Raw genomic sequence first — 11712 nt, 5'->3', positions numbered from 1 at the left:
AAAAAAAAAAAAAAAAAAAAAAAGTCCGGCTTTTCCAGGCTTCTCCTCTGGAGTAAGACTCCAGCGCTGGGTTTCTAACCTGTCAGGGTTGTGCTACCAGACCTTGCTGTCCAAAGAATGTTTTCCTTTTGGTCAGAACTCCAGGTCTCGCAGGTAAATGCGGCTCCCACTACTTAAGAGGGCCCGTGGTGCTCATCTGGCAAAGGGCTCATACCCACTGCGTGAATTCTGTCTGATGAAACTTTCACATTTCTAAAGACTTAGAGCGCCATTTCCTCGAAGAACTAAAAGCATATGAAATGCTGGCTTCTGTCTTACTTTCATGACTATGCGCATATGATTTATTTAGAAACAGGGTATCGCTCTTCACCAGGCTGCGGTGCAGCAGGACCAGGGCCTCGACCTGGCGACCTCCAAGATAGTGGGGCCCACGGGCGCCCCCACTCCTGCCTGCAAAGTGGTGCTCAACGAAGTTCCCTTTAAGACCTCCCCCTAGGCCGGGCGCGGTGGCTCACCCCTACAATCCCAGCACTGTGGGAGGCAGGGGTGGGTGGATCACGAGGTCAGGAGTTCCAGCCTGACCAACACGGTGAAACCCCGTGTCTACTGAAAGTACAGAAATCACCCGGGCGTGGTGGCGGGAGCCTGAATCTCAGCTACTCGGGAGGCTGAGGCGGAGGCTGCAGCGAGTCGAGATCACGCCGCTGCACTCCGGCCTGGGTAACACAGCGAGACGCCGTCTCTAAATAGATAAATAAAAATAAAACCTCCCCAATTCCACGACTCAGGCTCTCCGGGGTCACGGGGTTTTCACATCGAAGCCGCAGCATGCGCGAAACGACCGTGTAGAGAAAACGCCCGCGCCGCGACCTCTGGCTCGGTCCAGCCACGGAGGCCGGTGAGGGTCGCACTGGAGGTGCGCGACGCAGCGAGGCCACCCCGGAAAGGGGCGCGGCGGGGTCCCAAGTGAGGCCCTGTGCCGGCCCCGCACTCACCCGCCGCCGCCGCCTCCATCCCGCCGCCGGCCGGAGCTCGCGGCTACCCGGCGCTTCCGCCCGCGGGCCGTCAGCCTTCCAACCAGAGCGAAGGGCCTTCTAGCCAATGGGCAGTGCGCGCCCGCCCCTGGATCCTCTTGATAGGCCTATTCCTGCCGTCTCAGCCAATCAAATCTCTTCGGGCCGGTCCCTCAGGTTCCGGCGCAGATGAGGACATGGAGGCGGACCTACTTTTGTGTCAATTTGGGCTGCGGAACCGCCTCCCGCCGGCCGCCAATGGGCGCGCGGGCTTTGTCTCCAACCGCTTGGATATTGACCAATAGCAATGTTGGTTCGGGATTGACAGATACTGAAACCTCTAGGCAGTAGCTTTGTCTCCTGACTCCCGCCCCCTTCTTCTGAAGCTCCTAGCCGGGCGTGCCCGCCCCTCGTCGCCGGAGCCAATGGGCGCAGGGGGCGGGGATTGTTTACGTCTCGCGCCTGGGCGGAAAGTGGGTCAGGGCCGGGCCGGCTGAGCGCGCGACGGGGGCTGCAGGTGAGCGGCGTGGGGGGGCGCGGGCCGCGGTCCCGGGCTCTGGGCGGGCGCGCTGACCTTGCGGGCGCCGCGGGAGCAGCGCGGCCAGGGCGCCGCCTTTGTTCCTCTCCGGGGCCCGCGCGCCCGCAGGAGGGGACAGCTGGGCCGGGCGGCCGCCGCGGAGGGCGGTTCCGGCTGCACCCGCACTTGCCTGGCGCTGGGCAGGGCTCGGCGGTCTGGGCGCCGCGATCCGCCCGGCCTCCCTACGACCCGGTTCCAGCGGGCGTTGCCAGCCCCGAGCCCGGCGCAAGGGTCGGCTGTGGAAGGCGAGGCGGAACCCGCGGGGCGCAGCGCGGGGACCCCGGAGCCAGCGAGGGGCCCGGCAGGCGGCTGGGGACGCGCGGACCTGGCCCTCGCAGCCTTTTGCATGCCATGCCGGCGCAGCGGCCAGCGCTCAGCAGGTTTTCAGATTTGCGTCTCACGAGGAGCCTTGGCGGTAGCGAGCGGAGGGGAAAACGGGCTGCGCGGCCCTGGAGGGGGTGGCGGGAGGAGGATGCCGGCGGGCGCGGCGGCCGGGCCGGGCAGGAAGGGGAGGTGTCGGGCAGGGGTGACCGCCGTGCTTCTGGCATGAGGAACTGGAAGGCCGGAGATGCCGTTTGTCAAACTGGATGACGGAGGAGGAGCGAGAGGAGGTTTGAGATGCCTGCGGGACAGCCAGGTTCATGAGATGAAGCTGGAGAGGGGCTGGGATTCGCAGTCCGGAGTCATGGGTGTCTGGGTGGCGTTTCGCAGGCTCTATCTGGGTTTTATTGAGCTGCTCAGATCCTGGAGTGAGGTACGGGCTCCTGAAGCGTTCTGGAGCCCTAGCTGGGCACCGGCGCCCCCCTGCAGTCTCCACCTTCGAGCAGGTCAGTGACCCAGCCTGGAAGGAGTCTTCCTTTGCCCAGAGCCTGTGTTTTCTTACAGATTCTCTCCACCATGGCCAGACGCCCCCGGAGCAGCAGGGCCTGGCACTTCGTCCTGAGTGCAGCCCGCCGAGACGCAGAGGCCCGGGCCGTGGCTCTGGCAGGCTCCCCTAACTGGGGCTATGACTCTGATGGGCAGGTAGGTGCCAGCAGGTGAGGCGGACCTGGTTGGGCTAAGGTGTGGAGATGCCCTAGGCAGGCGGGCAGGCATTAGCTTATCAGGGAATCATAGGGAAACATGCTTCTGAGGCCAGAGCACCAGGCCAACCCTAGGCCTGTTTCCTGGGTGCACCACGTCCAGTGAGACTCTTCAATTTGGCAAAGGACACACAGCCTCAGGGGTGACATGACCTCCAAACAGACACTGCATCCTTCACTGTGCCCTCTCCTGGGAAAAGCATGGTGTATGGAGAGGTTGGTATTTGCTTTTGTTTCATTCAACAGAAGCTCTCTGCTCTGGGGCTGGGCACTGCGGCTCACACCTATAATTCTAGCACTTTGGGAGGCTGAAGTGGGAGGATCACTTGAGACCAGGAGTTTGAGACGAGCTTGGGCAACACGGTGAAACTCTGTCTCTACAAAAATTTTAAAAATTTACCAGGCGTGGCATGCGCCTGTAGTTCCAACTACTCAGGAGGCTGAGGTGGGAGGATCGCTTGAACTAGGGAGGTCAAGGCTGCAGTGAACTGTGAACACAACTGCATTCTAGCCTGGGTGACAGAGCTAGACCCAGATTGGAAAAAAGAAAAATTCTTTGGTTTGCCCGGCCGGTTTCTGGGGTGATGACAGTCAGCTTGTTGTGTGTCCTTCCAGACGTTTATTCTGCTGGTACAAACACATATGCTGTTCACATATATGTGTGTTAAAAAAAATCGTTGGAGAAATTTCTGCACCTTCCCTGCTCAGGGAGGCCCAGGAACCTGAAGGTGGTCAGAACAGCTCAGGTGTTTGTGGCATGGCTGGTCTGATATGCCTGTGGGCTTTGCAGGCAGAGCCACCTTTGGCCCCTGACCCCTGCCTTGATAGGCCCTGGGGGCAGCTGCCTGGCCTGAAGGGTTGCAGTGAGGCTGGGAGGGGTAGGGGTCCCGATAGGGGATGACTTCCCAATGGGTTTCCTGAGCTCTGCCTCGGACCAGAGCATAAGACTGGCTGCGCCTTCCTGCCCCACTTCCTGCTGCCGCAGGTCTTGTACCCTGGAGCAGTTTGTCCCCGCCTTGGAGGACGTGGGCGTGCCCACAGGCCAGTGTCTGACACACACATGCTGCTTGTCCTTGGTCACCATGGGCTGTGTCCTTCCGGGGCTGCTGCTCGCGTGACCAGCACTGCTCCCTGCTGTCATAGCTGCCCTGTGCTATTGTCCAGGTTCAGCCAGGTGTCCTGGGAGGGGCTGGGCTCCTCTCTCTGAGTAAGGACTCCCTGAGCCCAGTAGCCCCACTATGTTTTGGGGGCATGTTGGGAAACAGGGTTTTTACCCACTGGGTGGGCACTGTCCTGCACTCTCCTGAAGCTCCCTGCTCCATCGGGGGAAAGGCCCCAACCTGCCTTCCCGCCTGCCCCTAGGTCACGTGGCCTGGAGCACTGTCCTGGGCCCACCTGGGCCACACAGGCTGGTGGCTGTGGGTTGCAGGCCTGCCTGCAGTTTGGGTAGTGTCTTGACACACATATTGTGTGTCCTCTTTCACCAAATGGGCCTGCATATGTTGTGGGCAGGAGGCGGGTACCTCCCTTCCTTCTGCCAGAAGCTAGCAAGAGTGTAGCCTGTCTCCTCTCCAGGAAGCTTGGCCCTGGGCCTACAGTGCAAGTGGTCAGTTCTGTGCCCTGGCTGCTGGCTCTGTGGGCCTGCCCTGGCTTTGGGGACCCCCACCTCTAGGCAGTGGGGTAGAGTACTCTGCGCTTGCCTTGTCTGTGGGGTGGGGCCATCCCCTTCGGAGAGGACAGTGGCCTGGCACCTGAAAGCTGGTGGCATCCCATGTCATGGTTCCCTGTGGCTTCTGGGGGCACATCACCCTCTGGAACAGCTCCCAACCTGTGCCCTAACTGTCCCAAGGCCTATGCCACGGGGACGCCTCACTCACTTAGTGCTCTCCCTGCTGACCCCGTGGTCCATTTAGCCCCTGGGTGTGACAGGGAGGAGGCTGGGAGGGGCGCCACCTCCCACAAGCTTACATTCTTGTTGGAAGAAGCCAAGAATCTGGACAAAGAACTTCAGAGAAGCACGAGAAGGAACAGGAATGAAGGGTCTGGAGAAGCCTTAGGGAGGTGACATCTGAAGGCGGCATCAGGAGGGGCAGGGCCTGTAGTGGGTGCTGGGCAGCAGGACCCTGTGGTAAGGCAGGGTCTGCTGAGGTTATAGGAAGGTCATTGGGCCACAGTGTAGTGGGTGGCCAGGTGGCTGCAGCTGGGCCCACTGAGGGGGTAGTGGTCTTGTGTGGGACCCCAGCAGGGCTGGCCAAGCAGGAAAGGTACCCACACCATCTCAGCTCTGGGCAGCTGGGCTGGGCTCGGGGCTCATCCCCTGTCTAGAAACCACTTGGAGGCCAGGCAGCCTTGAGTGTGCTCAGTAGCCGGGCCTCCAGGGCCCTCCTGCTCGTGCAGAATCGGGGAGAGCTGAGCCTGTTGTGAAGGAGACTGGGCTGTGCACTTGGGATACTGTGGAATCCTTGGAGGCCTGAACCCCTATCCTTTCCTGGGTGGGTGAGGGCCATGGGAGGAAGATACTTAAGCTGGGCTGGCAGAGGGCACGGGTGAGAGGGCAGAAGGTGGGGAACAGCTGGCCCTTCTCTCCCAGCACAGCGACTCGGACTCAGACCCCGAGTACTCCACGCTGCCACCATCGATCCCCAGCGCGGTGCCCGTGACCGGCGAGTCGTTCTGTGACTGTGCCGGGCAGAGTGAGGCTTCCTTCTGTAGCAGCCTGCACTCAGCCCACAGGGGCAAAGACTGCCGCTGTGGAGAGGAAGACGAGTGTGAGCTTGGGACCCGGCCCCTGATGGGACAACACTGGCGGGTGGGCCTGGGGGGAAGGCAGGGCGGAGCGCCTTGGAGCTCTCAGGGCTGCCCCAGCCTGGGCCTCTCTTGCAGATTTTGACTGGGTGTGGGATGACCTGAATAAGTCATCAGCCACCCTGCTGAGCTGTGACAACCGCAAGGTCAGCTTCCACATGGAGTACAGCTGTGGCACGGCGGCCATCCGGGGCACCAAGGAGCTTGGGGAGGGCCAGCACTTCTGGGAGATCAAGATGACCTCGCCCGTCTATGGCACTGACATGGTAAGTTGCCCTGGCCCAGGGTGCTTCTGGGGGGCCTGGCCCTAGCAGCCCAGCCCCACGCCCTCTGCCTGGCCTCCATTCCTAGATGGTGGGCATTGGGACATCGGATGTGGACCTGGACAAATACCGCCACACGTTCTGCAGCCTGCTGGGCAGGGACGAGGACAGCTGGGGCCTCTCCTACACGGGTGCGTGAGGCCCAAGGTGGGGCGGGGCCAAGCCTGGGGCTCCTCGGCTCACCCCGACCCTGGCTGCCCACAGGCCTCCTCCACCACAAGGGCGACAAGACCAGCTTCTCCTCAAGGTTCGGCCAGGGCTCCATCATCGGCGTGCACCTGGATACCTGGCACGGGACACTGACCTTCTTCAAGAACAGGAAGTGCATAGGTGAGGCAGTCACAGGACTTGTGCTCCTCCCAGCTGTCACCCTGGAGGTGGCCACCCCAGCTCAGTGGACACAGGTTTCCTGAAAGGCTTTCTCCCAGAAGCATGAGGCCCCGGGGTCCCAGAGGGCGGGATGGTGAGGCTGGGCTGGAGTGGCAGGGCCAGCACGTGTATGCAGGTGACTGCAGTGTGAGGCCTGAGGGGCTGCACCTGGAAGCTGGCCCCTTCCCTACCCAGGGTTCAGGCTGGGCCCTCCCTTCCAGGCGTGGCAGCCACCAAGCTGCAGAACAAGAGGTTCTACCCGATGGTGTGCTCCACGGCGGCACGCAGCAGCATGAAAGTCACCCGCTCCTGCGCCAGCGCCACCTCTCTCCAGTACCTCTGCTGCCACCGCCTGCGCCAGCTGCGGCCGGACTCGGGGGACACACTGGAGGGCCTGCCCCTGCCACCAGGCCTCAAGCAGGTGCTGCACAACAAGCTGGGCTGGGTCCTGAGCATGAGCTGCAGCCGCCGCAAGGCTCCAGCGCCCGATCCCCAGGCGGTGGCATCGGCCCGCCCCAGCAGTCCTGAGCCCCGGCCCTGCCAGAGGAAGCGCTGCCGCCGGACCTGACCGACTTCCCAGTGGCTGCCTCCCTAGGCTGGGACAGCCATTTTCTCTGTTCCTTCCGGCCACACTCCAGGGTGGAGTTGGATGAGCCATCTCTCACCTCCTGAGGCTGGGTCAGTCCTTTCTGTGGGGGCTCCAGGGCTCTTCCACTGCTGTGCTGGGTGGGGAAGCAGCCACCCCAAGCCCCAGGTCTCCTGGGAGGCTGCGAGGAGAGCCTGGCTGGAGCCCGCTGTTCCCACAGGGCCTTTGTTGTTCCTAACTTGCTCTGCATGCTGTCAGCGGCAGCCCTGCCATCATAGACCTAAGTGACTGCAATAAATGTAGAGTTGTTGTCTAACACCCCGTGGCGGGAGCCAAAACATCCACACAGAGGCCGGGCTTTTGAGCATCCCGGGCATTCTCCCAGGCCTGGCTGCCCCTCCACATCCGTGGGAGTCTCCTACGGTTTCTGGCTGAGCGTGCCACACCCCAAGCCTCCAGGTGGCAGTGGGGCCCTGGTGCTGCCTTCAGCCCCTGCCACATTGTGTGTGTGGAGTGGGGGTAGGGGAGACAGCCTTGCTGCTGGGCTCCCCTGTGTGTGCAGGGTTTAGCATAGGAATCACCAGCCTCTCCTGCCAGCTGCAAGCCGGAAGCCCCTCCTTTCATTCCAGCTGCCTAAAACTTTCCCTGCAACCACATACCCTCCCCCTGAGATCAGACCTGCCCAGCCAGAGACTGAGGGTCCACATGTGGCTGGGGTCCTCCCCACTACCCTGCAGGGTGTCTGGTCTGTTCCTAAGGCTGCATGCTGTTCTGGTGGTCCCAGATGTGGTCAGGAGCTCAGGTCCAGGAGGAGGTCAGGGTTGGCCGTGGTCAGGAAGAGGCAGATGCGGCGGGAGAGGTCAGGCCCCACCCTGCGGGACCGCCCATCTTCACTGGCCATCACGGGGAGGTCAGCTAGGAGGCGCAGGCGCTCCCGCTCCGTGCTGCAGGCCATGAACGCCTGGGGGCGGGCAAAGGCATGAGAGGACTTACCTGGCGGGGCCTTCACCTGCAGGGCTGTGAGGAGGGAGGGGCCCACCTGTTGTAAAAGGCGCGGGGAGGGGAAGGCTGTGACCACAGCGTCAGCCACGGCTGGGCTGACCCGACTGAACTGCCTGATCTGCCTCCACCAGGCCCCGCGCAGCCCTGTGCCGTCTCTTGCCACCGGCTCACCCGCTGCCCAGCGCCCTACTGTGCAAAAGGAAAAGGCCTGGGATTCCCGGTACTGCCTGGAGACAGGGAGGGACAGAGAGAGGCCTTTGAGAGCCTGGGCACTCCTGAGCAGCAACCCAGTGCTGCTCTGCCCTCAAAGAGGCTGGGGAGGCCCCACTACAATGAGGCAATCCTGCCCCCTTCAGCCCAGGCGTCACGCACTTGAGGGGACACTGGGCAAGGGCCTTGGTGATGGCGCACACGTGCTGACTCAGCTCCTCCCACGAGGCCACCAACAGCACGTCCAGATTTGCCCAAAGCTGCAGAAGCACCAGAGCCTGCGGAGGAGGCAAGCCGGCGGGCATGAGCAGGAGGAAGGCTCCCCAGGACACGGCTGGTAGCTGCCCCACGTGCCAGGCTGGGAGACAAGCCCAGCCAGCAGCCCAATCACTGGGACCCAGGCCACCTGACTCACCCAGCTCAGACAGACTCTCACCTCCTCCACCTCTGGCCAGCCCACGGCCAACTCCACACCGGCCACCTGCAGGCTCTCTGGCTGTGTCCCACGGGGAACGTGCTGGCGAGACCTGAGCAGAGGTGACTGTCTCTCCGCGTTCCCCATGGGACCTGCCCTGCCCAAGCTCAGCCTCTGCCAGAGCCCACCTGGGGAAGTGGCATCAGCTGTGCCACAGCAACCCCAGAAGTGTGCCCACCTCCCCTGAGCCCCCGTCCCAGGCACCGCTGTAAGCATAAGCGTGAACGGTACCACAGATAGGCATCCAGCCCGATGACAGCCAGGTGGGGCCGGGCAGTGATCTCGGGGGTGATCCAGGGCACCCAGCGGGTTGGGCCAGAGATCTGAAGATGACAATGCATGGTACAGTTGTTCACGGGAGGCTGCGGCTCAGGGCTATGGGTCACCAGGCCACGGCCTGTTTGCAGAAGAGCAGCAGCCCTGAGAAAGAGCCAGAGGTGCCAAGAGGAGCCTCTACTCCATTACCCCTTCTGGAAAAACCAGCTCTGTGCCTCCCATGAGGCCAAGGAAGCTAAAGAGACCCCCGGAATGGCTGCCTGGACACGTCTCAGTTCCACTAAGCTCCCTCATTCCTGGTCTACCTCCCAGAAGCTTTCCCCATCACACCCCAGAAACCTTTACGGTTATGGATCAGAGAGGAGTCAGAGAGGAGTCCCAGCCTGCCCCATGCCCCTTGCAGCCCCATCTACAAGGGCAGGGACCGACAGAGCAAGCGCCTCCGGGCTGGGAACCCACACCTCCTAACTGTGGAGAGGGACTCCTGCCGCCACCTGAGCACCTGGGTCAGTGTAGCCACGCCCTGCAGAAACTCCTCCGGCTCCAGCAGAAGCAGCAATTCCTGTTCACCTGCAGCCCACACTTCAGGAGGCAGCTGTGGGGACAACGGCAGGCTGCCTGTCTCAGCCCCGGGTGCCCCAGAGGCCCTTCCTGGGGAGTCCAACAGCAACGTGGTTCGTAGCCCCAGCCAAGTCCAGGCCCTGCCAAGCCCAGGCCCTGCCAAGCCTGCTCTGTGGTGTTCCCTTTCCTGTCAAGGGCAAGCTCGGGACAGGTCTCCACAGCCTCACTCAGGCCGGAACCCTCTCCAGCCAGCTAGGTTCTTTACCAGCAGAACGGCTTGGGCAGCTCCACTTCTCATTCTCTATCCTAGGTTTACCCATCCGCACCGCCCAGGGACAGCTCCAGGACTGAAGTCATGGAGGCTCCAGGACTGAAAACAGTCGAGTCGGGGCTGGCCCTCGGGAACCCGCGACCACTCACGCTGCGGGGGCAGGGGTCGGGACTCGCTCGGGTCCACTGCAGGCTCCGCGCCGGGCGCTGGGGCTCGATGAGGCACTGGCAGCCCAGGGCCTCTAGGGCCTCCATCAGGACGTCGGCACCGGCGTCTTCCAGGAAGGCTGGGACCGGGGAAGAGGAGTGAGGTCACTGCCTCCTGCCCCCCTCGTGGGCGCCCTACCTGGCCTGGGGGCCCGGGCCGGGGAGTCTGCATTCGGCACAAGACCCCGACTGGGATGCAGGTGCCGCCCCAGGGCCCTCAGCGCGCGCGCACCGCCCCGTCGGACGGAGAATGCCGCCCGGCCGGGAAAGGCCTTTCCTACCCCGACCATCGCCCGCGCGCTCCGCCGCACCTGGGTCCACGCGCACCGCAAGGCGCCTCAAGACCTGCTCCGGCCGCAGCAGCCGCAACGCCTCGGCCGCCGCCCTTCGCTCCCCAGCTGGGTCCCGGGCTCTCGCGGCGGCCTCCGAGTGGGCGGGGCCCTCGGTGTCGGAGTCCGAGATCTCCCAGGTTGCAGGTCGCCACTGGCCGCTCCGGCCGCGGCGAGAGGCCCCCGCCCTCCCAGCTCCAACCCGCGCCATGGCCAGGACGGCTTCTCCTTTGCTTCCGGTCGCGCCCGAACACTTTAGCCTGGAACACCGGCCTCTTCCGGTGGCGGGCGGGCCTGGGGGCGCGCGGCGGCAGCAGTTTCCGGCCGGAGCGCTGAGGGGTTGGCCCCACCATGGCGCGGAAGAAGGTGCGTCCGCGGCTGATCGCGGAGCTGGCACGCCGCGTGCGCGCCCTGCGGGAGCAGCAAAACCGGCCGCGCGACTCGCAGCTCTACGCCCTGGACTACGAGTCCCTGACGCGGCCGTTCTCCGGACGGCGGCTGCCGGTCCGGGCCTGGGTCGACGTGCGCCGCGAGAGCCGCCTCCTGCAGCTGCTCAACCGCCTCCCGCTCTTCGGCCTGGGCCGCCTGGTCACGCGCAAGTCCTGGCTGTGGCAGCACGACGAGCCGTGCTACTGGCGCCTTACGCGGGTGCAGCCCGATCACACGGCACAGGTGCGTGCACCACGTCTGCACCCCTCTCCCGCAGCCGCCTGGTCTCCCCTCCCGGGCGGGCTCGCGGGGCGGCCCCGCCTCCCCTCCTTTCTGCAGGTTTGTGGGGCTGAGGCTCCCCCATCCTGACCTCGGAGGCAGAGAGCCTTGCGAGTTGACCCACTTTCCTCTGGCTTTGCAGAATTTGGACCACGGGAAGGCCTGGGGCATCCTGACCTTCAAAGGTAAGGCTCGGGAGAGCAGGTGCCCGGCGGTCATTGCCGGCCACCAACGGCACAGCAAATGTGTGCAGTACGCCTCTTTCCTTCCCCAGGGAAGACGGAGAGCGAGGCGCGGGAGATCGAACACGTCATGTACCATGACTGGCGGCTCGTGCCCAAGCACGAGGAGGAGGCCTTCACCGCGTTCACGCCGGCGCCCGAGGACAGCCTGCCCTCCGTGCCGTACCCCCCGCTCCTCCGGGCTATGATTCTCGCAGAACGACAGAAAAATGGAGACACAAGCACCGAAGAGCCCATGCTGAATGTGCAGAGGATACGCGTAGAACCCTGGGATTACCCTGCAAAACAGGAGACCAAAGGAAGGGCCAAGGGCACCCCGGTCTAGAACGCCAGAGCCAGCGGGTGGCCTGAGGGGCTGTGAGGTCGTGGGGACCTTGCTGATGAAGGAAACCGTCCTTGCGTTACACCTGAGTCCGCCCCCGGAGTTGGGAGTTCCCCCTCCGAGACGTGTTCTGACGGTCTGCATCGTAGTGGGGAGGGCTGGGGCAAATCGCCAACTGTCTTTCCTCTGGCCCTGCCGCCCCAACACCCAACTCGGAGGGCACGCTGGGGAAAGCGGGAAGTGCTGGTCCCCTTCCCCCATTGGAGCTCTTTCTGGTGGGATCCAGGCAGAAACTGTGAAAGAGAATAAACGGGGAAAGAAACGAAAGAAAACAAACAAGCAAAATAAATAAAGG

At 63.4% G+C, this 11712-nt stretch overlaps 4 protein-coding genes across 12 annotated transcripts in view; 2 read left to right on the top strand and 2 right to left on the bottom strand.

Moving 5' to 3' along the window:
* The window catches only part of NUBP2 (nucleotide binding protein 2), a 5896-nt gene extending 4857 nt beyond the window's left edge, over positions 1-1039 (bottom strand). Inside the window, exon 1 of one of the 2 annotated variants that reach the window (XM_017511209.2) lies at positions 1000-1039. In XM_017511209.2, the coding sequence (XP_017366698.1) occupies positions 1000-1014 (15 nt within the window). In that variant the 5' untranslated portion in view covers positions 1015-1039. Of the gene's footprint in view, positions 1-995 lie in introns of both variants that reach the window. The other variant, XM_017511208.2, reaches the window with a different exon arrangement.
* Positions 1040-1217: 178 nt separating this feature from the next.
* Positions 1218-7076, top strand: SPSB3 (splA/ryanodine receptor domain and SOCS box containing 3). Of its 5 annotated transcripts, none has more exons than XM_017511202.2 (7): positions 1218-1530; positions 2476-2613; positions 5263-5440; positions 5556-5743; positions 5829-5931; positions 6005-6130; positions 6391-7076. In XM_017511202.2, exons 2-7 carry the CDS (start codon positions 2488-2490, stop codon positions 6735-6737), a joined length of 1068 nt encoding a protein of 355 aa, XP_017366691.1. In that variant the 5' UTR covers positions 1218-1530; positions 2476-2487; the 3' UTR covers positions 6738-7076. The 5 variants fall into 5 exon arrangements, with proteins under 5 accessions (XP_017366691.1, XP_017366690.1, XP_017366689.1 ...); XM_017511201.2 differs by having other exon boundaries at positions 5538-5743; positions 6391-7073; XM_017511200.2 differs by lacking the exon at positions 1218-1530 and adding an exon at positions 2096-2201 and having other exon boundaries at positions 6391-7073.
* EME2 (essential meiotic structure-specific endonuclease subunit 2) lies at positions 6846-10458 on the bottom strand. Of its 4 annotated transcripts, none has more exons than XR_001819773.2 (9): positions 10068-10458; positions 9596-9836; positions 9221-9313; positions 8674-8765; positions 8404-8494; positions 8130-8245; positions 7795-7984; positions 7434-7716; positions 6846-6936 (listed from the first exon to the last, which is right to left on the bottom strand). XR_001819773.2 is itself a non-coding variant. In XM_037732301.1 (9 exons), the coding sequence occupies exons 1-9, from the start codon at positions 10294-10296 to the stop codon at positions 7546-7548; spliced, it is 1179 nt and encodes a 392-aa protein (XP_037588229.1). In that variant the 5' UTR covers positions 10297-10370; the 3' UTR covers positions 7228-7545. The 4 variants fall into 4 exon arrangements, 3 of the variants coding, with proteins under 3 accessions (XP_037588229.1, XP_017366686.1, XP_017366687.1); XM_037732301.1 differs by lacking the exon at positions 6846-6936 and having other exon boundaries at positions 7228-7716; positions 9596-9629; positions 9674-9836; positions 10068-10370; XM_017511197.2 differs by lacking the exon at positions 6846-6936 and having other exon boundaries at positions 7228-7716.
* On the top strand, positions 10371-11678 carry MRPS34 (mitochondrial ribosomal protein S34). Its single transcript, XM_017511210.2, has 3 exons — positions 10371-10757; positions 10936-10983; positions 11073-11678. The coding sequence occupies exons 1-3, from the start codon at positions 10437-10439 to the stop codon at positions 11358-11360; spliced, it is 657 nt and encodes a 218-aa protein (XP_017366699.1). The 5' UTR covers positions 10371-10436; the 3' UTR covers positions 11361-11678.
* Positions 11679-11712: the final 34 nt, after the last annotated feature.

Source organism: Cebus imitator, unplaced genomic scaffold (genome assembly GCF_001604975.1).
Source record: "Cebus imitator isolate Cc_AM_T3 unplaced genomic scaffold, Cebus_imitator-1.0 Scaffold444, whole genome shotgun sequence".
Lineage (NCBI taxonomy): Eukaryota > Metazoa > Chordata > Mammalia > Primates > Cebidae > Cebus > Cebus imitator.
This window is presented reverse-complemented; position numbering and strand designations above follow the sequence as displayed.